This window comes from Gracilinanus agilis, chromosome 3 (assembly GCF_016433145.1).
Source record: "Gracilinanus agilis isolate LMUSP501 chromosome 3, AgileGrace, whole genome shotgun sequence".
In the NCBI taxonomy this organism is placed as follows: domain Eukaryota; kingdom Metazoa; phylum Chordata; class Mammalia; order Didelphimorphia; family Didelphidae; genus Gracilinanus; species Gracilinanus agilis.
The window spans coordinates 107519015-107543042 of NC_058132.1; the positions used below are offsets into that span (position 1 = coordinate 107519015).

A 24028-nucleotide genomic window follows, 5' to 3' on the forward strand; every position below is an offset into this window, starting at 1 on the left:
AAAAATTTAAAATGCAAAAAAAGAGCGATACCATAAACAAATTAAAGAAGCATGAAATATTTTACCTGTTAGATCTATGAAAAAAGAATTTGTGACAAATATGATTGAGAGAGAACTAATGTGTCTGAATACAAATTGAAATATACTTTTTAAAACTTCCTTTATTTTTCTTTTTTCCTATTTTTTTTCTTTTGCAACATAGCGAATGACCTGTATAATTTATATCAAATTATTTGCCTTCTTAGTGATGGGGGTGGAGTTTGGAACTCAAAAATTTAAAAAGCATGTTAAAATTGTTTTTATATGTCATTGAGAAAAAATAATTTAAGATATATAAAGATATATAATCACTTAGTCCAGCCTTCTCATTTTAAAAGTAAGAACACAGAAAACCTAGAGAGTGTTAAGAAACTTGTTCAGGATCTAAAATGGATTTATTTCCAGAAGTTTGGGTGCACAAAGCAAACTTTGTAAACTTTGTACAGTCAAGTTTACAAAATTTTTCATTTATGTACTTGGGAATTATGCATCTCAAAGATTTGTCATTCACTTATGGAAACTGTTTTTTCTCTCCTCACAGATCGGAGAGAACACATGAATAGAAGAAGAAAGTTTCTCATTGCCTCAATAGTTGCTGTTCAGAATTCCAGTTTCATATATCCATCATGTCAGAAGTGCTTCTCTAAAGTAATCCTAGTTTCCAAAAGGTAATTTTGCTTAAATGCTCTGACTTTAAGAGGTAAGAGTCAGGGGATAAGTGCAATTGAAATACCTTAGTAGTAAAGGAGCTTAAAAAATAGATAAATACAAATTTTAATGTTCATGTGCTACCACAAGATATAAACACTCCATCTCTGGTCACTTTAAATGTTAAGGTGTTCCTACTACTATAAGACAAGCACCTAGATCTTTTAGATACATACACAAAATACTTGAAACTTACTTTTTAAGGTGTAATATTCCTTGAAGCATTATAAGATAGTATGCTTCTTATGATAATCTTTGGTTTTCCATTTTTCTTACTTAGTAGCGTAATTATGGACAAGAGGGAAAAATAATTTCTCACTTTTACTAATACCTCTACTTAATCTATTTATTTTTGTAGGGGGTTTCACATTCTTGCCTCTACAGACATATATAAAAAGATCCAGGGTTTTTCTCTGAGCCCTTAAATTTTAGTGGCAGCAGCCACAAAAAGATGAACTTAATTTTGCTTTTGTTACTTCACTTTGAAACTTTGTAAGAAAACCTAGGCTAAAAAAAATTGCAAGTTCAATACCTGTACACACCAAATAATTGTATTTTGCTTTCTGGGCAGACCTATAGCCAAACAATTTGGATATGAACACTCTTGTTCATCAAGGAACTTTCCATGGTGCTATGCTAATCCTTATAATTAGCATTTGAATCTAAAAGATTTCTCCAGTCTAAACATCTTCAGCTTCTTCAGATATTCCTTCAACATGAATTCTAGACCCCTTAACATTTTGGTCATACTCCATTAGACAATAATTTGTGACCAGCCCAGGCATCAATGTTAGATACCTTTTAGGTCACTTAAAATAGTTGCCTTAAAGCCCATGTTTGCCAGGTCTTAGCCATGTGCATTTGCCACCTGCTTTATAATTCTTTGAACAAATATTTCTCATTAAGAACCTTTTTACACTGCATTCTGTTATAGCATATTCTTATGTTTATGTAAGACACTGTTCCCACCCACACTGAATTTCTAGGGTAGTACAGGGAAAAGACACAAATACAAAGAACTATGACAACACTCTAAGTTTATTAAGTATAAAACAAAGTGTTATATGATGTTCAAAAGAGAAGGTTATTACTAATAAAAAAGAACAAGGTAAATTTCAGAGGTAGTAGCACTTCATCTGGATTTTAAAGGATGTCTAGAAAATCAGTTGGCAAAAGGAAAAAGGCAGACATTCCCAGGACGGGGCAGTGGGGGAGGTGGGTTAACAAAAGAATGGAAGGTAGCAAGTGGGATAGAAACTAGTTCAGTCTGGCTGGAGCTTAGTATGTAAAATCCAAACTTCTTTCCCTAGCATTAAGGCTCTCCTTATAAGAATTCTTATCAGCTTGTAGTATTTTTTCCTTGGTCTGGTAGTTTTTTAATTTGGCTATAATATTCCTGGAAGTTGTCATTTGTGGATTAAATATAGGAGGTGATCTGTGGATTCTTTCAATTTCCACTTTTCCCTCCCGTTCACGAATGTCAGTGCAGTTTTCTTGGATAATTTCCTGTAGGATGATGTCCAAACTTTTTCTTGTGATGATGTTCCAGTAGACCAATAATTCTTAAATTGTCTCTTCAAGATCTGTTCTCCAGATCTTTAGTTGTATCAATGAGGTGTTTTGTATTCTCAAAATTTTCATTTTTTAAATTTTGTTTTATATATTCTTGCTGCCTTGTGAAGTCATTTGCTTCTAGTTGTTGAGTTCTATTTTTTAAAGACTGAATTTCATCCCTGGCTTTTTGGTCATTCTCCTTCTAGTCTGATTTTCTTTGTAGATCATCTTTTGCCTTCTTTGCTTTATTTTTGAGCTGGTCAATTTTGACTTTTAAGAATTTATTTTCTTGTTTTAGTTCATGTATTTCCTTTTTCAAATTGTCTTCAGCCTCTCATGATTGCTTTTTGAGTTCCTGAAGTTCTTGAGTTAATTGAATTTTGAGATCTTCCAAAGCCTGTGTTCAATTCACTGGAACTTCCTGATTTTCTATTTCATATGCTCTTTTTTTGCTTCCTGGAAAGAAGCTGTCTATTGTAATTTCTTTTCTCTTTTTCTGTTGTTTACTCATATTTTTTCCTTTGATGAAAGCTCTTCCCCCAGCTAGCAATGGAGAGAAAGAGACAGAGACAGAGAGAGAGAGACAATCCTCAGAGCCCATGGGGAAGGGGTCCTGGGATTCTTCTTCTATACCCTCAGACCCAACAGTTCAAGAATTCAAGCCTTTTTCTTGGTGTACCCCTTGAGCTGTCCAGCAAGAGGATCCCATTGCTCTGTCCTGTTGTTAAATGTGGTCCTCTTCTCAAAGTGCTTTGTTTTCTATCTTGGTGTGGAAAGGGTGCAGAGGTCTTAAGATTTCCTCCACCTAAGCGGCCATCTTCCCCCAAAGATGCTAAGCAATCAGTAAGAATAGAATGGGATTGTTGAACTATAAGAGCCCAATCAAGGTTATGTCTGTTAATGCCAACAGTTGGTAATAGGAGAAATTAACTTAATTTTGTGCTTTTTCTCCCTCAGTAACCTATAAGACTAGGAACTGGTCAGAAAAATTGGGAAGTAAGGGGAGAAGAAAGATTTTCCTATATTACTATGAAAAAAAAATAAATTAAAAAACCTTGCCTATTCTCAGTAAGTGTGTCAGAGATAAAATGAAAGAGAAATCATTTTTGTCCAATTCAAAATCGTAGATTGAAAAATGAATAGCAGAATAAGCTATGTACTATGTAAATGTTATAATATGGTCAATTTCATATAATCCTTTTCTGTTCTTTGTACAGGAAAATATTTGGTTTAATTCATCTAGATCTGAAAGAGGAATATTTAGATCTCCCACTAGTATGGTTTTACTATCTATTTCCTTCTTAGAGCTCTGCCAGTTTCTCCTTTAGGAATTTGGATACTATACCATTTGGTGCATACATGTTGAGTACTGTTATTTCCTCATTGTCTATACTGCCTTTTATCAGGATGTAATTACCTTCCCTGTCTCTTTTAATCAGATCTATTTTTACTTTGGCTTTTTTAGAAATCATGATCGCTACTCCTGCCTTCTTTTTCTCAGTTTAAGCCCAAAAGATTTTGCTCCAGCCATTGACCTTAAACCTGTGTATGTCCACCTGCCTCATATGTGTTTCTTGTAGACAACATATGGTAGGATTTTGGTTTCTCATCCACTCTGCTATTTGCTTCTGTTTTATGGGCGAGTTCATCCCATTCACATTCAGAGTTATAATTATCAGTTGTGTATTCCCCAACATTTTGGTATCCTCTCCTAGTTCTACCCCTTCTTCTTACTCTATTTCCTTTTAAGCCAGTGGTTTGTTTTAAACCAGTCCCCCTTGTCCCCTCCCTTGGTTTACTTCCCTTTCCACCCCCTCCCTTATTCTTCCCCTCTTTTTATTTTTTAAGGCCTAATGAATTTCTTCCCCACTCTGCTCCCCTCCCTTTTTGACCTCCCCACTCCCCTGCTCCCCTTGGTTTATCCCTTCTGACTTTCTCTGTAGGGTTAGATAGAATTCTATATCCAAATGGATATAGCTTCTCTTTCCTCTCAGGGTTAATTCCACTGAGAGTAAGGTTTAAATATTACCTATTAGTGCTCTCTTCCTCTCCTTCTTATAATAGTATTCATCCCCTCCCCTTCCCATGCCCTTTTTGTGTGGTATAGAATATCCTATTTTCCTTATTCATTCAAGTTTCTCTTGGTGCCATCTACTATTCACCCCCTTCTCCCCGCCCCCATCATCTTAGACCATTTAGTACTCCAGCCTCTCCCTATGAATAATTCTTCTAATTACTATAATAGTGAATACAGTTTTTGAAAATTACACATAACATTTCTCCATATAGGAATACAAATAATTTGATCTTATTGAAGCCCGTAAAGAGGGAAATTTAAAAATAAGAGTTTTCTTTCTTTCCCCTCTGTTTCTTATTTACCTTTTCATGTTTCTCTTGGTTTTTTGTGGTTGGATATCAAATTTTCCATTTAGTCCTGGTTTTTTCTGTGCAAATACATATAGTCAATATCGATGGGTAGGTGATCCTTGGTTGTAGACTCAATTGTCTTGCCTTTCTGAATATCATATTCCAAGCCTTGAGGTCTTTTAGTGTGGAGGCTGCCAGATCCTGTGTGATCCTGATTGGTGCTCCTTGATATCTGAATTGTCTCTTTCTGGCTTCTTGTAAAATTTTTTCTTTTACTTGGAAGCTCTTGAATTTGGCTATTATATTCCTGAGGATTGTCTTTTCAGGGTGTAGTGTAGAGGGTGATCTATATTGCCCTCTTGTTGTAGAACTTAAGGGGAGTTTACTTGGATAATTTCTTGTAGTATGGAGTCCAAATTTCTATTTCTGCTTTTTCAGGAAGACCAATGATTCTCAAATTGTTTCTTCTAGACCTCTTTTCTTGATCTGTCAATTTCTCAGTGAGATATTTCATGTTTCCTTCTATTTTATCAGTCTTTTGACTTTGCTTTATTAGTTCTTGCTGTCTTGAGAGATCATTGGCTTCTACTTGCCCAATTCTGGCCTTAGAGACTGGTTTTCTGCTATAATCTTTTGATTTTCCTTTTCGATTTGGTCTATCTTGATTTCCTGCTGTTTAATTTGGGTCTCCAATCTGTTTATCATTTCATTTGATTTTGGGGCATCTTTCTCCAATTGAGAGTTTCTGACTTTTAACCTGTTAATTTCCTTTTGAGCTATTTCCCACTTTTCTTGCCAAATATCTTCCATCTTTCTCATGATCTCAGATTTGAACTCTTCAAGAGCTTGTGACCAATTTTCATTTTTTGGGGAAGGTTTAGGTGTGACTACTTGTTTGTTCTCTGCCATTTGCTCTGTTGGTCTGGATTTTTTTCTGTGTAAAAGTTGTCAAGTGTTAAAGATTTCTTCTTGATCTTTCTCTTGGGAAGTTCTTGTGCATGGCTTGCCATTATTATTATGCTGTTTTTCTTTCTCAGTCAGAAGTCTGGGTGAGGCAGACAGGCTCTCTGCCTGTCAAGCTGTGGAGCAGTTTTTCCCTGAGTCACAGTGCCGTGCAGCCTTCTCAGCTTTATCCTCAAGCCCATAGCCGGTCTGCACTCTTTAGACTTCTGTGGTCTCAAGTCTAACTGTTCTCAGGGTCAAGCCTCCTGGTGGTCCCCTTGCTTGCTCCTCTGCCTGAGGCTCTTTTAACAGTCTCAGGTTGCTGCTTCCACAGTCATGCATCCCTCCACACTGGGTCCCCACCCAGGGTCCATGCCTGAGCTCAAGGTCTGCGTTCAAAGTCCATGTTCTTTAGCCTCTTGGGGTCTTAAGTCTTGCTGCTCTCAGGAATAGGCCCTGGTGATCCCAGATAGCTGCCAAGAACTTAATGAATGCCCCAAACTTGCTCTAACTCTTGTGCACTGGCTTTGGCACTGTAGGTGGTGTTGGGGGGTGGGGGTTGCTCAGCTCGTGTTTTAGTGAGAGCTCTTTCACCCCTTTATAGCATGGAAATATCCAGATCCCATGTACCTTCAATGCTGTGCCCTGTTGTGGGGTCCCTTCATTTGTCTGGATTTGATTTTTGTGCCCTCTTAAGGAGTCATGTATATGTGGGTTAGGAGAGGTTAAGCAATCTGCTTAATTCTTAATTAATTACTACCTAATCTTCCTCACAACAGTTAGGAGAGGTTAAGCACTCTGCTTCTACTCTGTAGCCATCTTAACCCCAGGAAAATATTTGTTGTTACTAAGTCTATAATGAAGAAAAATTTTAAATGAATATTAAACTTTGATGAAATTTTTGCATGCAATTAGCTGTTAGAGGGAAAACATTAAGTTTGGGATAGTGATTGTAATAGATATTTATCTAATTCAAAAGTGCTTTATATCTAGATTTTTAAACTCATTTAATTGTCACATTCCAATAAAGTTGATAAAAAGAAATTAAGTTATTCCCATCTGTGCATAAGGAAAATGAGGGACAGTGTGTGTAAAGAATAACAATATTAACCACTAAATTCTTGGCAGAAAAATAAAGGTTAGAACTCTGGTCTTCTGTTAGTCTGGTGCTGTCTTCATTATGCTGCTTTCAAAACAGTAAAATGTCACTAAATTTACAAGTGGAAGTTTGGGTACTTAGTAAATACATGATAGACATAATTTTTCACCCGTTTTTTAAAATTAATTCCATATAGGCCTTTATCTCATGCAGTAGGCCCTAGTCATTAGTGAGATCTGTATGTCTAAAAAGAGCAGTTTGTTTTGAGAGAGAGGAAACTAAACTGCATTTTAATATTCTGCACCAAACACGAATAGAAAAACTTCGTTTATTTACTATAGAGAGGCATTTTTTGTTGGAGAAAGAAAAGATAATGATGACTCTTTAACAATGCACAAGTGAACAACATTTAATTCTGCCATTTTCTTTTTCTACTTTTCCAGGTTTGATTGCCCCAAATGTGGCTGTACTGGTGAAGCCAAGAATGTTACTTACAGATATAAACTCTCCTTAAAAGTTTCTGATACAAATAGATTGTTTTCAATTACTATATTTGGAAGCTGCTTGGATACATTTTTTGGCATCACTGCCACTTGCCTTAACAGGTAGAAATATTTAATGTATAATTTCATTTATTTCTTTCTAAATATTCTTTTATTTTTTTAGATAAATTTTCCATGTTTACATGATTCATTAGTCTCCCCTCCCCACCTTCCTTCATGTGTCAAGGATCAAGACCTATTTCCATATTATTGATAATGCTCTATGATGGTAGTTTAGCGTCTACATCCCAAATCATGTCCGCATCAGCCCATGTGTTCAACAGTTGTTTTTTTTCTGTGTTTCCACTCCTGTAGTTCTTCCTCTGAATTTGGGTAGCGTTCTTTTCCATAAATCCCTCAGAACTGTCCTGGGTTAATGCATTGCTGCTAGTACAGAAGTCCATTACATTCAATTTTAACATAGTATATCAATCTCTGTGTACAATGTTCTTCTGGTTCTGCTCCTTTCACTCTGCATCAATTCCTAGAGGTCATTCCAGTTCACATGGAATTCCTCCAGTTTATTATTCCTTTGAGCACAATAGTATTCCATCACCAACATATACCACAATTTGTTCAGCCATTCCCCAATTGAAGGACATTCCCTCATTTTCCAGTTTTTTTGCCCCCCCACAAAGAGTGCGGCTATAAATATTTTTGTACAAATCTTTTTCCCTACGATCTCTTTGGGGTACAAACCCAGCAATGCTATGGCTGGATCAAAGGGCAGGCAGTCTTTTATCGCTCTTTGAGCATTGTTCCAAATTGCCATCCAGAATGGTTGGATCAGTTCACAACTCCACCAACAATGCATTAATGTCCCATTTTTGCCACATCCCCTCCAACATTCATTACTCTCCCCTGCTGTCATTTTAGCCAGTCTGCTAAGTGTGAGGTGATACCTAGGGTTGTTTTGATTTGTATTTCTCTAATTATTAGAGATTTAGAACACTTTCTCGCGTGCTTATTGATAGTTTTGATTTCTTTATCTGAGAATTGCCTATTCATGTCCCTTGCCCATTTATTGATTGGAGAATGGCTTGATTTTTTTGTACAATTGATTTAGCTCTTTGTACATTTGAGTAATTAGATCTTTGTCAGAGTTGTTATAAAGATTTTTTCCCAGTTTGTTGTTTCTCTTCTGATTTTGGTTGCATTGTTTTGTTTGTACAAAACCTTTTTAATTTAATGTAATCAAAATTATTTATTTTACATTTTGTAATTTTTTCTAACTCTTGGTTTTAAAATCACCCTAGACAATATAAAATAATTAGGAATCTATTTATCAAAACAAACACAGGAATTAAACGAATACAATTATAAAACACTTTACAAACAATTAAAACTAGATCTAAACAATTGGAAAAACATTGATTGCTCATAGGTAGGATGAGCTAACATAATAAAAATGACCATTCTACCCAGATTAATTTACTTGTTTAGTGCCATACCTATCAAACTACCAAGAAAATTTTTTACTGAATTAGAAAAAAACTATAACAAAGTTCATTTGGAAGAACAAAAGATCAAGAATATCAAGGGAAATAATGAAAAAAAAGTAAAGGAAAGTGGCCTAGCAGTACCAGATATTAAGCTATACTATAAAGCAGTGGTCATCAAAACAATATGGTACTAGCTAAGAGACAGAAGGGAAGATCAGTGGAATAGACTTGGGGTAAGTGACATCAACAAGATAGTCTATGATAAACCCAAAGAGCCCAACTTTTGGGACAAAAATCCACTAACAAAACTGCTGGAAAAATTGGAAAACAATATGGGAGAGATTAGATTTAAATCAACATCTCACCCTACACCAAGATAAATTCAGAATGGGTGAATGACTTTAATATAAAGAAGGAAAGTATAAGTAAATTAGGTGAACACAAAATAGTATACTTGTCAGATCTCTGGGAAAGGAAAGATTTTAAATATTCTCTTAATATGTCACTAGAATCTAGATATGAGTATATTTTAAATCAATATATCCTAAACTTATTGGAATATTATAACATAAAATGATTTTTAAATCCTTTTGCCATAACTTCTTTCACCAGATTATAAAAATAAAACAGAAAGACAAAGGATAATTATTTTCTGGATATATATAAATAAGATTACTGGTAACAAGATGCCATTTATTCAAAATTAGGAAATTGGGATAAGGGGTTCAGTTATGAAGCCTACATATAAAGTGGAAAAGCATAGAAAAATTGAATAATGAGCCTTTCCAATTGAAGGTTTATCTAAATTGGGGTCAGAATTCAAATGGTCACATTCTCTTGAGGAATAAGCTATTTGGAAAGCCATTTGCCAGAATTCCAGACCACATTATTTAATTGTATTTCCAATGTTTCATAGTTCAACCTATTCAAACTTTTATACTATATTAGGGTGCTAAGAATTCTAGGAGTGTCCTAATACTAATAGGCCATGTGTTTTATTAAGCATTTTTCTCAAAATAGTCCTTTGAGGTAAATTATGGAAAATCCTGTTACCAGTTGTTTCTTGTGCTGTCTGCAGCATTCTCATTCCTGTCCCCTCCTCTCCATCCCCACTGGCACACATCCTAATAAAGGCCTTCATTACAACCCCTAGATTATTATAATAGCTTCTCCTTATAAGGCTTTCAGTCAGTCATTCATACTAATGCTAGAATAATCTTTTTTAGCCATACATATGGTCATATCACTCCACTACCCAAAACTCTTCAATGTATGCTATTAATTCTGAAATAAAGTCCACATTCTCTCCTACCTCCTCAGGAAGCAGGACTTCTATGGTCCCCAAATGCACAACATGACTGATCATTCCCTATTCCTGGAATGCCCATTCTCCCCCACTGGACTCTTCCCTATCTTTTAAAGATGCCACCTTCTCCAGAAACTTGCTCTTCTGAGCACCCTGACCTTCAGTTAGTATAACCTGTCCCTTCTGAGTTTGCTTTCTAACTCTCTGGTGTACTTATCAGTTAAATAATATAATCATATATATATAATTGCTCTCCATGATGGTCTATTACACCCATCCCAGAGTTTAAACCCCTTAAAGCTTGGGAACACATTAAAATGTCTCTGTTGCCAGTATTCTTAACCCCATTTAATACTAGTGACATTTGCCCATGGTATTGTGACAGATATCAGCAATGAGACTCACAGCCTGGTTTTCTCCAGTAATTTTTCCACTACACCCCTTTGAATAATAGTTCACATTTAGATATAGCACTTTACATTTTACAAAATATCTCCATTGCACCAGCCCTGGGAGAGTATAATACAAGTATTTTTAGCTACATTTTACAAGATGAGAGACTGAGGTTCTGGAAGAGTTAACTTGCTGGAGTCACAAGACTAGAAAGTATCAGAGCCAAGACTCAAACCCAATTCACCTGTCCTATTTCCTTTTCCTTGTCAATAACTGCAAACCTTCTCATTTCCTTCCTACCTTCTGCCCCTCATCTTTAAAATGCGGTACTGTGGGGTTAGACTTGATCTCTAAGGTCCTTTCTAGCTCTGAATCTTTTGAAACTAATTATTTTCCTTAGAGCTATAAATTGCTAGCATATAACTCAGTGTGTACTGACTTAGGGTATCCAATTGGTTGCAACTCAGTTTGATAAAAGAAACAGTAGGGGATCCCAGGATTTCTAAGGAAGAACAGAGACTCCCCTTGGTTTTCAAGGGAGGGGTTTTAGGCCACTGTGCCACTGTTAGAACAGTACCACCCTCAGTTGTCTGGGAAACTGGTAATGTCATTACTATAGCTTCCTGGAAGCCAAGACCACTCCAAAACCCCATGTTTCACTAGACCCTAGTTATATAGAGCTAACAACCAGTTCCCTAAATTACTTTTTTTCACATTTTATACTTGATTATTGTGTTTCTTTAAGAACAAAGACCTACTTATGTAAAGTTAACTTCCTATCCTCTCTATATTTGGTCCCCAAAGCATATATTGCAGGTGGAATTGCAGAAGGCAGTTTCTGTTTCAGTAATACAATAACGGAAGTTAGAGCTCTAGTATGAGAACAAAAATTTCTGATTTCACCATGTTTCCACGTATAACTCAAAAGACTAATTCTGATGCTCTCAAAAATTTTTTTTGTGGTCTCTCATTTTTCTACATGATAATATTTCAGAGCATTGTTTATATTTTAATTTTCTCTTCCATTCAAGGTATATAAAAGATTCTAACCAAGTTGAAGGGACATTGGACAATAACTCAATTCAAGATATATTAATTCAAGCAGTCCAGACATGCTTTATTGGGAAAACCTTTATTTTCGGAGTGACGGTAATTAAGACTCACGCTTTCTTAAAGTATTTCTACCCTACTTTTCACAGTATTCAGATTATTTCATTTAGCCAGATAGTTTTGAAAGGTTACATCATAAGGGACCTGCTATAATAGCCTTTAAAATAGGAGAAGTGATCAATCAGTAGTTTAAACCATTCAGCTGATGAAATTCACACCTGTGGCAACATCCTCTTTTTGTACTCAGAAGGGAAGCCCTTTTCTAGTTAGGATTTTCACAACTCCAAAGACCTAAATTCAATATTATCATAATATGGTCTCATAAATGTTGACTCTCCAGTTCTAATACTTGGTACATTTTCCATTCCAGATTTTGTTCAGATATTCTATAAACTAAAACTTCTATCTGTTCCTCTGCTCTTTTTAACTGGGCATGTCTTTCTATAATATACAAAAGATAATTTAAGGGAAAACAAGGTAGAGGCTATATTAGCCATATCATGAATTGTTGATGAGGACTCTTTCCTGAAGACGGGAGAAGAAACATGTTAGCTAAAAGAATTCTTCATTTATAAGGCACATGAGATATAAATTACCAACAAACTTGGGGTTTTTCTATAGTACATATGTATAATAACATATACATATTTTATATGTGTATATATAAATAATTTTTTAAGATTTATTTATATAAAGCAGCAATAACGTGGCTATTCTGAGATAACTTGACTGTAGTTTCATTCATGAACATGTGTTGGACTTCATTAATTAGATATTGTAGGAAAAAAACTTCACGACTCATCTCAAATCCCACTTTCTATAGTCATTCCCTGCCTCTTCACCTCCAGTGAGTACCTTCTCTAAAATTGCCTTTCATCCTCTCTGTATATTTTACATGTACCTAGTTATTGTATGTGTTGACCCTTCTATTTGAATAAGAGCTTCTTGAGAACAGGGATTGTGTTTTTGCCTCCCTGTAATTCCAATACTTAGCACAGGAGATGCTTTAGAAATACTTTTTGATTTACTGTCCTGTATGATGAGTAGTAGAATTTTTAAAAATGGAGATGGAAGCAGAAAATGCATAACAATCTTTTCCTTTTTCTCCTTTCCTCTTGTTGATTTTTTATTTAAAATAAATTTTTTAACCTGGTGCTTATAATAAATTTAATACTTTGCAAATGTGCCTTTTAATTAATCATCTAGTTTGAATGTTTTTCATATTTGAAAAAGTCAATCAACAAGCATTTATTAAGGGGCAGCTAGGTGGTACAGTAGACAGAGCCAGGCCTGGAGATAAGAAGTCCTGGGTTCAAATGTGGCCTTAGATACTTCTTAGTTGTGTGACCCCAGACAAGTTGTTTGACCCCTAATTGCCTAGCCCTTACCACTCTTCTGCCTTGGAACCAATACTTAGTATGGATTCTAAGACAGAAGGTAAGGGTTTAAAAAAAAAAAAAAGATTTCCCATTCTTATTCCTGCCTTTATATTTCTTCAAATTATATCCCTTCTTTAATAACCAAATTTCTTGGATATTGGTGGTATACTGTCTCTCTCTCTTTTTTTTTAAACCCTTACCTTCTGTGTTAGAATCAATACTGAGTATGGATTCCCAGACAGAAGAGGGGTAAGGGCTAGGGCAGTGACAGTGAACTTTTTAGCGACCCAGTGCCCAAACTATACCCTCACACTGCATGTGAGCCCCTGCCTTACCCCAGTCAGGGGAGGGAGGAAGCACTCTCATTGGGCTGCTGGGCAGAGGGGTGGGTGATGGGAGAAATATCCTCAGGCACACATGGAGAAGGGAAGAGGAGCAGCTTGGCCCTGCATCACTCTGGCTTTCTAGTAACAAACTCCGGTGAACTCTGTGCTGGGCATGTGTGACCCCCTCTGGCATATGTGCCATAGGTTCACCACCACGGGGCTAGGCAGTGGGAGTTAACTAATTTCCCCAAATTTGAACTCAGGACCTTCTATCTTCAGGCCTGGCTCTCTATCCACTAAGCACCTAGCTGCCCCACTTTTGCCTCTTAAATACAAGTCAGAGGTACTATTTTTATGCAAAACAATGTCCATTTAACACAATTGGTTATTATATGAGTTAATGGGAGCAAAAAATAGTTATAGTCCCCACATAATCAGCTGCACCAAGTCCCATGATCCTACTCTTTGCCTCTAATATGCCTTCCCTGAGTGACTGCAGGGAGGGAAAGAATATGGATATGTAAATACCTCATGGGCTCCATGTCTATAGTCCTGTGAAATCCATCATTACTACAAGATAATCAGCTCAATGCATTTGTGTTGTTGGGTGCATAGTGTCTTCATATGTAAAGAATAACATCTAAGAAAAACTACTTCCAAAAGATAAGTTCCCTCTCATAGTAGAAGATGAAAAATTTAAGAATTCATAGGATTCGTTCTTCTATATGAAATTACATCTTGGGGGGCAGCTGGGTAGTTCAGTGGATTGAGAGCCAGGCTTAGAGACGGGAGGTCCTAGGTTCAAATTTGGCCACAGACACTTCCCAGCTGTGTGACCCTGGGCAAGTCACTTGACCCCCATTGCCTACCCTTACCACTCTTCTGCTTTGGAACCAATACACAGTATTGCCTCCAAGATAGAAGGTAAGGGTTTAAAAAAAAGAAAAGAAAAGAAATTACATCTTGCTTTAGTATTCTAAAAATTTTGCTAGGTACTTGGGTAAGATTAGGAAAAGCACATTACTAATGTGAGCACATTAATTTCTCTGCAGAATTTTGAAAACCAAGGTGAGCAAGCTTTGGCCTCCAACAATTTGTTACAAAAATGCTCTCATGATGATGGGCACATTAGAGAGCTAGTAGCCTGCCAGATTTCTCTGCCAAACTCAGACATCACAGGTTACACAGTTATCAACTACTTTGATCAGCTTTTGCAGTCTGCTAATTTCAGGAATATTCACTTTGGTTCTCAGTGCCCTGATAGCCATTTACTGGAAGGTGACCACGCCAGCAGTGAGCTCAGCAGCTTAGGTAGTTCTGGCAGCAGCTCTTCTTTTGTTCAGTCAAGTGGCAGAGATCATCTTTCAAGACTTTGGCAACAATTCCTTGGACTCGCACCAATTGTTACACAACCAGTTGATGATGAAGATTTCTCCATTTCTGAGCAAAGTAAGGCCGATAGCGTTCTTCTACAGCAGAAAGAAAGGGTCTCCTCTGCTGAGACCCCCCATTTCAGTAATTGTCATGAACTTACTCAGGACTCTCACAGCCTTCACTTGTCTCTGGGTGAGGCGACTAAAAAGGGAAAGCTGGATACAAAATCTAATCATATGACTGCCATTCTTAACAATTGTCATGAGGTTGGAGCGGCCAATAACTGGGATAGTTTTTGCCCTTTAAAAATGAAGCATCCACTCGAGGAAAATAATACAAATCTTCTTGGTCCTCTGCAGAAAGAAGAAAAATGTTCCCAATCCAAGTTAATTCATCACCAGGATCACAATTTAGATCTCTATTCAAACCTTCCCAAGAGAACTTCATTTACCACATTATCTCTTAGTCATGAAGTAAGTGCTGGTGATACACAGAAGGAAGACCCTGAAATTTGGGATGACCTGCCATTCTCTGAAAGTCTAAATGCTTTTATGGCAGTCATCGAAAATGAGAACACTGTTGCCCAGGTCACAAAATGTTCTGTTATAGATAAAGACATCAGTCCATTGGACAGTCACTGTGGCAAGTTGTTTACAAATCCACAGAAAGCTACTGGAAATACACATGTGTCACATGTGAGGCCACAGGTAAAATACAAAAACTGTGCTGAAAATAGTGTTCTTTCCAGCTATGGCTCAAAAATGAACTCAAGTTCACAAAAGGAAAGGCAACTAGATAACACAGCCAATTGCTTTTCATTGAGTATTAGTGGAAAAGAAATTTCTGACATGGCTATGCCTAATGCTAGTGTGTCAGTCCTACCCGAGACTCCAAAAGCCTTCAGAACATACCTTTCTTTAAAAAAAAATGACAGTTTTCTACAATCCAAAGTTGAAATCATCCCAAGTCCTAATACTTTAGGGAATGTCCATTCTTGTGCCAATGCAAAGTATTCTGTGAAATGTGGAGAAAGGCAATCTTTAGAAGCAGAAGGAACAGCTACTTCTTTGTGTTCTGAAAAACATGTTGTGTTTTCTGGTGCTTGTCATGCAGGAAATAAAAGATGTTCTATCTGGCCACAGAATCAAGAAGGAAGTTTTACAACATGCAGGGAACTTGTGCAAAACTCAAATACTCATTCGAAAAATAAAAATGAGAGTACAAATATGTTTGCATTGATGGCAGGATCTCAAGGAATAACATCTACAACTGTAAAAAAAGACTTCCTTCAAAACCACTCTCCTGATCATGACAGCAGTTACAATGCTTCTGCTGATCTCTTTGATGTTAGTGCCAAAGAAACTGGGGAGGAATGTATAGATAAATCACAGGGCATTTTGTCAACATTGGAAACTGTTTTGACAGAAAATCATCCTCTGTCTAATTTTCCCCATAGTCCTTTAGATAATAATTGCAGCCATTTTCAGAGAATGTCCCCACAAAACATACTTTCATGTTCAAGAACACATTCTTCTCCACCTTATTTTCAATCCGATTCAGACTATGATCTGGGAGATAGCCAAGAATTTGTCCCTTATTCACAGTCAACTCCTATTGCACCACTTCATCATAGACTGAGAGTCCATAAAATGAAAGAATCTTTCAAAAAAGACCCCAAACTTTATATCAACTGTAAAGACTCTGCAGTGTCCTTTGAAAATGGCCTACAGCATCCCACCCCAAATTGCCTAAAAAATGAAAAAACAACTAGCCCAAGATCCAGGAACACTTCCATAACCAATGATTCACAGCAAATGTTAATCAGTAGTAGTCCTTCTATCAAGTTCCTTGAAACTAATTTTGATGACTGGGTTCACCATACTACAAAAATAGCATTTCTTTCACCTGTACTTCCCACATCACAAATGCTTAGATTCAATTCCAGAGGCCCAGGGAAATGGCCTGCTGCCTGCAGTACCCCTAATCAGGCCAAGGAACCCAAAAACAAAAAGAGACAGATGGAACAAAGGACTGATGAAGATTTAATTGGAAAAGAATTTCATCCAAAGAACAAGAACAGGGTGACAACTGTGAAAGAAATTACTCCTGAACTTGAAAACAATGACAGTGGAGGCTGGAGTTCCAAAAATGCAGCTCTTAAGACTGATTCCTGTTCAAATGTCAAATGTCGACTTTCATTTTCTGAAAATGAGACCCCTCCAGCTATTGAAGTTCCAAATAACTGGTCTCCTGAATTGTTCACACAAAGTCAACAAAACCCAATTACTAAACACTTATTAAAGATTCCCCTTTGGAAACTTTAGTATATGTAGGTGTTGGAGTCTGATCATTTTTAGACTTCAATAAGCCTGATGTTTTCATGCCTTTTGGCATGATTAAAATGTTGGGTTTTTTTGTAATGTAATTTGCTAAATTAACTCTGATATAGATAATATGGCACTTTATTTTATTTTTAAAATTGTACTTAAATTGTTTCTTAAAACATTATCATAATACTTTAGCCAAAGAATAAAACTATTGCTTAGTTATATGCAAATTGTGAGATTTATATGTAAATAAAGATGGGAAGACAAACCAGGTTCATGAGTAGACGCCATCCTGATTCCCATGATGACTATTCTTGCTCATTTTTTTTTTCATTTTTTTTTTAAACCCTTGTACTTCAGTGTATTGTCTCATAGGTGGAAGATTGGTAAGGGTGAGCAATGGGGGTCAAGTGACTTGCCCAGGGTCACACAGCTGGGAAGTGGCTGAGGCCGGGTTTGAACCTAGGACCTACTGTCTCTAGGCCTGACTCTCACTCCACTGAGCTACCCAGCTGCCCTCTTGCTCATTTTTTTAAAAAACCTATACCAACTTCTGTTTTTCTTCCAGGACAGCTAAGTGGCACAGTCAAAAAGGAAGACCTGAGTTCAAATCCACACTCAGAGACTTAATAGCCATGTGACCCTGGACAAGTCACTTAACCTGTTTTCCTTAGTAAAATGATCCAGAGGAGCAAATGGCAAACCATTCCAATATATTTTGCCAAGAAAACCCTAAAATGGGGGTCACAAAAAGTTAGACATGACTAAACATCTGAACAAAATTTTTCTCCCTCTCCAGATTCTTATATTAACTATAAAATAATAGAGATAACATGGTATAGTGTACAAAAAGCTGGTCCTGAGGCCAGGAAGATCCAAGTTCAAGTCTTACCTGCTATATATGCCTGTTTGTAACAAGTCACTGATTCTCACGGTGCTTTTGGCAACTATCAAAGACTACAAGTCACCAAGAAGGCATTAGTCTTTACCAGTGAAGTCACAGATCTAATCCCCAAACTATATAATATTAAAAATGTAATAATATAATAATAAACATATGTAATAAAAGATATATCAAAGATATAATAATAAAGATAACTTTTATGTAGCACTTTAAAGTTTTTACATATATTTCCTCATTTGATCCTTAATCACCCTGCTAGGGAGGTGTTGTTAGTATTACTATTTTATAGAGATTGAGAGATTAGTAAATTTATGAGGCAAGATTCAAACTCGGATCTTCCACGAAAGTCCAGTGCTTTCTCCACTACACCAATGAGATGCAATGAGAATGGGCTGTTTTCAGTATGTCCCAAATCTTGGAACCCACCTTCTTCCCTTCAATCCTAAAATCCTCTTGAGACAAGTGGCCAACAATATTTTAGGTTCTTGCTTAGCAGCCAAGCAGCCCTGGTTGTTCTGTCTTATTTCCCTGTTACCTTATCTCTCTCTTGATAACCAGCAGCAGGCATGTGGTACAGTGGATAAGCCTTGGATTTTCATCACAAGACCTGAGTTTGAATGCGGATTCTCCTACTTCTTACTTGTGTGACCTTAGCAAGTTTCAATCTCTTTGAGCCTCTGTTTCCTCCTCTATAAATGAGGAGACAACCAGATGACCTGAAATGGCCCTTTCCACTCTAAATCTGATCCTAAGACCTTAACTTTCATGTTTTTGTTCAACTTCTTTGCACACTGAATTTCTAACAGATCCTTCCCTGATACTATTTTGGTCTGGGAATATGTTCTAAATGTGCTGTAACATATTGAGAAATTAATGTGTTGCAGAACAAAGAGTTTGAAAACATTTCTTATATTACCACGGTTTCTTCAAATTTTAGGAAAATATTATGTTCTATCACATTACATCAGATCCATAATCCAGTCCAGCAATACTCTGGTTCTGTTGGTGGCACCAAAGAACACTGAAAGGAGAAAACAATAGTTCCCTTTATAAGATCATGGACTTAAAATTAGAAAGGACTTAGAAAGCTATCTAGTCCAACCTCCTTATTTTGCAGATGAGGAAGCTGAAGCTCAGAAAAATTAAGTGACTTGTCCATTGGCACCCAAGTTCTAATAAGAATCTGAGGTAATATTTGACCCTAGAACCAGTGTTCTTTCTGTTATGCAATGCTGCATCCCTTCAAAAAGTTAAGTATTGGGGAAAAAATCTGATAAAAGCTATATTTAATATAAATATGCGTGGTCAAAACCCAAATTCAAGTCAGTTTGTGATCAAGAAATACCCTGTCTCTAGTCTCTGTATAGATATCTATATACCAGATGTATAGATGACTACATACATTGCATAGCCTTGCACTCCGTGTGAAGAATGCATCTAGAACAAGAATAAATGTATTTTAGCACATCGCTTTAGCAAAAAGTAAACACGGAGGGACAGCTAGATGGCTCAGTCTATAGAGCGCCAGACTTGGAGACAGGAAGTTCTAGGTTCAAATTTGACCTCTGAGCTGCCTAGCTGTGTGACCCTGTGCAAGTCATTTAATCCCTAGCCCTTACCACTCTTCTGCCTTGGAACCATTCTAAGATATGTAAAGGTGAAAAAGAGGTTTTATGGGCTCAATATATTAAAGATGGTCACCAGAAGTTTGAACTATTATCAATCCTCAATTAAGAATAATCTCAAATCAAAATTGACTTTTATGGAAATTTATTTACATAAGAAGAGAGAGAGGAAGTAAGGAGATAAGAATCTATCCCACTGATTAGTCCAGGTAGATCTTAAACCTCAGCAGAGGGTTAAAGGGCCTGAAGCCCGGAGGTGAATGGAGCAAACTTCACTCACAGAGTCTATAAAAGGAAGTTTCTTTTTTTCATTTTTTTTTTAAACCCTTGTACTTCGGTGTATTGTCTCATAGGTGGAAGATTGGCAAGGGTGGGCAATGGGGGTCAAGTGACTTGCCCAGGGTCACACAGCTGGGAAGTGGGTGAGGCCGGGTTTGAACCTAGGACCTCCTGTCTCTAGGCCTGACTCTCACTCCACTGAGCTACCCAGCTGCCTCTAAAGGAAGTTTCTTAATAGAAGTTCAGGAAGATTCAGTCTTTAAACTCGCCACATGGAACAGTCTCAGTCACGAACCAGCAAAGCTCCCTCAGGTCCCCTTCACTGCACCAGCAGCCTCACTCACTCAACTCCCTCTTTTAAAGGGGTCATGTATGCGTCACTTCCAGTGCCTTCCCCTAGCCTGTGTGTCCAATCACAATAGACGCTTTCTATGAGAGGGTGGTCCATTGATTCTGATTCGTTACTCTAGCACACCTGGGTTAGGACCTCCCAGAATGGGAGGTGCTCTCACCTTTGGTGATTAAATCTAAAGATGGGCAGTGTAGACTTAATCTAATTATCACAGATGAGAGGTAAGGTTTTTTTTTTTCCCAATACAACAATAAAACAGTATTAGTTGGATAAAAAGAAGCAGATATCCTTACATATTGCTAACACAATGGTTAGATTTAGTTTTTCTGAAAAGGAGTCTAGCATATGTAACAGTAACTACAAAGCAGTTCATACTCTTTGACCCCATAATTTGATAGGGAATGTATCCCACAGAAATAACCAATTATTTGCTATCCAAAAATATTAATAAAAGTAATATTTATACTAGCATAAAAGTAGAAATACATCAGATACCTTAACAATGAAAAAATGTTTGGGCTAGCATGATAGGATGTTGGAATACGCTGTGGCTATAAACATGTATGCGCACCATGGCAATAAATGGAATATCGGAAATTATGACAAATGGAATACATGTATATATTCCAATTATGGCTTCTTTTCAACTGTATTTCTGGAAACCGATATTGAGAGAACAGGGAATAATAAAATATAATCTCAGATGCTCTCCTGTAAGAAGGAGTCTTACATATTTAAGATTACACAAGACTCCTTGAATGGAATACTCTGGTTTCTCTTCAGATCATTTAAATCTTTCTTCTTGATAAATGAAAAATTTATAAAATTACTGTTTACTACTTATTAAAACCAAATGCAGGGGGCAGCTGGATAGCTCACTGGGTTGAGACAGGCCTAGAGATGGGAGGTCCTAGATTCAAATCTGGCCTCAGACACTTCCCAGCTGTGTGACCCTGGGCAAGTCACTTGACCCTCATTGCCTAGCCCTTACCACTCTTCTGCCTTGGAGCCAATACACAGTATTGATTCCAAGACGGAAGGTATGAGTTAAAAAAAATGTAGCATAATACAATGAGATAAATGCAAGAGTGAAAGTTCTGAAAGTTAAATTGTGAATTTAGATCTGGAAGTACCTTGAAGTCATCTATCCCTCATTTTGCAGATGAGGAAGCAGAGGCTGAGGGAGAAGACTTACCCAAAGTCACAGGTGGCAGAACCAATATTCAAACAAGTTCTTTGACTTACCAGCCAATATTCTCCCAAATGGAGGAGGAATAACCTTTAGGTAGGGCCTCCTCAGTGTATTATTGGAATACTCAAAAGAGAGTTTGGAGGGTGGGTCAATGGATAGAGTTGAGCCTAGAGCTGGGAGGTCCTGGGTTCAAATCTGACCTCAGACATTTGCTAGCTGTGTGGCCTGGGCAAGTCACTCATTCTCAAGGCCAAGGCCCTTACCATTCTTCTGTCTTGGAAAAGATATCAATTCTAAGATGAAAGGTAAGGGTTTAAATACAAAAACATTGGCTCAAGATTTCACATAGGAAAAACTAATGAAAAATTAAGTATTTTCCAGTCTATGACATGAAATTGGATATCTAGTCCCATCATTTTAATCCATTATATGTTTATATGTGGCTGTGTTGGACTAGCACCTCAGCTAGACAATAAGACAGGTCTTGAACAAAATAAGAGGAAGAAAATAGGCTGACTTGCAATTGGAAGATGATGTAGTATTTTCTTTATCCCAAGATACCAGTTTATATATAAACCATTTTTTTCTTCATTGTAAATATCCACCCAAACCAAGAAGAAAACTATAGACCAATTTCCCTAATAAATATTGATGCAAGGAAATTACAGCAATATATCATAAAGATTGTACACTAGAACCAGATGGTATTTATATCAGGAATGCAGTTGGTTCAATATTGGGAAAACTATCAGCATAATTGACTATCTCAACCACAAAACCAACAGAAATCAGAGGATTACCTCAGATGTAGGGGGGAAAAAAGACAAAACACTAGAAAACAGGAATAAATGGAACTTTCTTTAAAAATAAGTAGTATCTATGTGTGAGGGGAGCCTTCACAAAATCTGCCTACATAATGCCATGGAGGGTGGGTCACCAGTGACCTAGGCACCTCAGCCAGAAAGGATCAGGTTATTGATCCAGGATAAAGGAGAAGGAATAAAAGGGGGTTCCAGGAAGTGGGCTATCTCTATTCTCTTCAAGCACATGGCGAAAGGAAGGTGGCTAAGGAAGCCATGCGGAGAGTCCCCCACATGGCTAGTTAGAAATAGGCTTTTTCTCCCTGTCTGCCTTCTCTTATTCAAGTAAATATTAATAAACTATGGAAATTAAGAACTGGAGTTTAATTTAGTTATTACATATCTAAAACCATAAGGAGGTATCATCTGCAGTGGAGATAAGCTAAAGGCCTTCCCAGTAAGATTAGGGATGAAGCAAAGATGCTCATTGTCACCACTATTGTTCAATATTGCACTAGAAATGCTAACTCTGATAATTCAAGACAAAAGAGAAATTGAAGGAATTAGAATAGCAATGAGGAAACAACTATAAATGCTCTCCCAGTAACTTGTATGGCTATGAATCTTGGAACACCAAGGAATCAAAGTTGTGGGTGACCCTCCAGGTAATAAGAGATGCCTGATTAGTGCATAGGCTGCAACATATTATTCCAATACCCAAGAAGGGATATGATTGAAGAAATGTATGGCTATTAAAGGAAGTAAGAATGAGGGAGAAAAGTAGGATGTTCTGAGTGCCTCACTAGTGCTCATGAAATATGTAATAGGGCCCTGAAGGCTTCTAGCGTGTTGGACAGAAGCTGTGGGTAAGAATCTGAAATATGGACAAGAATCACTTAGGATGGGAAGGTTGTGATTATCATCAATGGAACAAATACCTGCTTTGATTAAAATCAGGGATCCCATGAAGTATGAGAAAAGTTTATTTTTACTCGGTTCTGATTTTCTGTAAAGATGCTTGCAAGTTAGGATTATATTCTGAACATCCCTAATATTCATAGATGCTAGAGCTGAAAAGAACCTTTGAGATCTAGGACCAAGACTTTTTCACTTTACAAGTATGCTACGGTTCTCCTAATTTCTGAGGGAAATCAACATTTCTTTGAAAAAAACATGGAAGGAGCTTTAGAGGGAGACACAAACCAGTTTCTTAACAATAGAATGGGGATTCCAGAGGGGATAATGGAAGGAGAGTGAGACTGTAGTTGATGGGTTACAGGAATTGCAGTATGAGAAAGGAGTTTTCTAAACATCCATTTATTCGATTGCAGAGGACAAGAAAATTCACTGTCCCAAAATAGTTATCACTTTTCCAATAATAGAGAATGGTCACTCACGTCCTAGCTAGTGTGATGGCATACTATGATTGGGGTGTGCTGAGTGTTTAGGAAAGACTAGTGCCTTTGGCATGAGAACTTGCTGAACCATTCTGAGGACTGCTTCCTCACCTTTGGTGCCCATCTGCCGCCCAGCTCTCACCTGTAGTTTTCCTGTACTTCCAAGAAGTTGTGGCATGTGCAGCAACCACCCCCTGGTAAACCATCTCAGTAGGTATGCTAAACCAGAGAGTTAGGGGGCACCTACCTGAGACAAGTGAAGAGTTCCCCTGGCAGGAGGGGCATATGAAAACAATTTGTTTCAATGGTCATTTAGGCAGCAGAAGTGGGCACTATGAAGTACTTAAAGCTTGCTTGGAAAGACATTGAAGAAGCCCAAGTCATCATCCACTGCAACCTGGGCCATTGACAGTCTTCCTTACTTTTATCTTGCCACTGGGCTTGGATGACTCTGGAAGAAAGACAACTTTGTACAACTCTGCCTCACTTAAAGTCAATTCACAGGCAAGTCAAAACATCACCCTCCTGGTGCCATTTTGGACCCCTTTGAGTACAAAGGACAAAAACAAGT

General features: G+C 37.2%; 1 protein-coding gene across 1 annotated transcript; it reads left to right on the top strand.

Moving 5' to 3' along the window:
- Nucleotides 1-594: 594 nt before the first annotated feature.
- Nucleotides 595-16905, top strand: DDIAS (DNA damage induced apoptosis suppressor). Its single transcript, XM_044666009.1, has 4 exons — nucleotides 595-707; nucleotides 7153-7314; nucleotides 11424-11541; nucleotides 14260-16905. Exons 1-4 carry the CDS (start codon nucleotides 595-597, stop codon nucleotides 16903-16905), a joined length of 3039 nt encoding a protein of 1012 aa, XP_044521944.1.
- The last annotated feature ends 7123 nt before the right edge of the window (nucleotides 16906-24028 follow it).

What these genes read in the sequence shown, in the direction of transcription:
- DDIAS (XM_044666009.1), top strand. Translation starts at nt 595, where the DNA reads ATGAATAGAAGAAGAAAGTTTCTCATTGCCTCAATAGTTGCTGTTCAG. An exon ending in GTAATCCTAGTTTCCAAAAG is followed by an intron (nt 708 to 7,152) that starts GTAATTTTGCTT and finishes CTACTTTTCCAG; the next exon opens with GTTTGATTGCCCCAAATGTG. An exon ending in CCTTTATTTTCGGAGTGACG is followed by an intron (nt 11,542 to 14,259) that starts GTAATTAAGACT and finishes ATTTCTCTGCAG; the next exon opens with AATTTTGAAAACCAAGGTGA.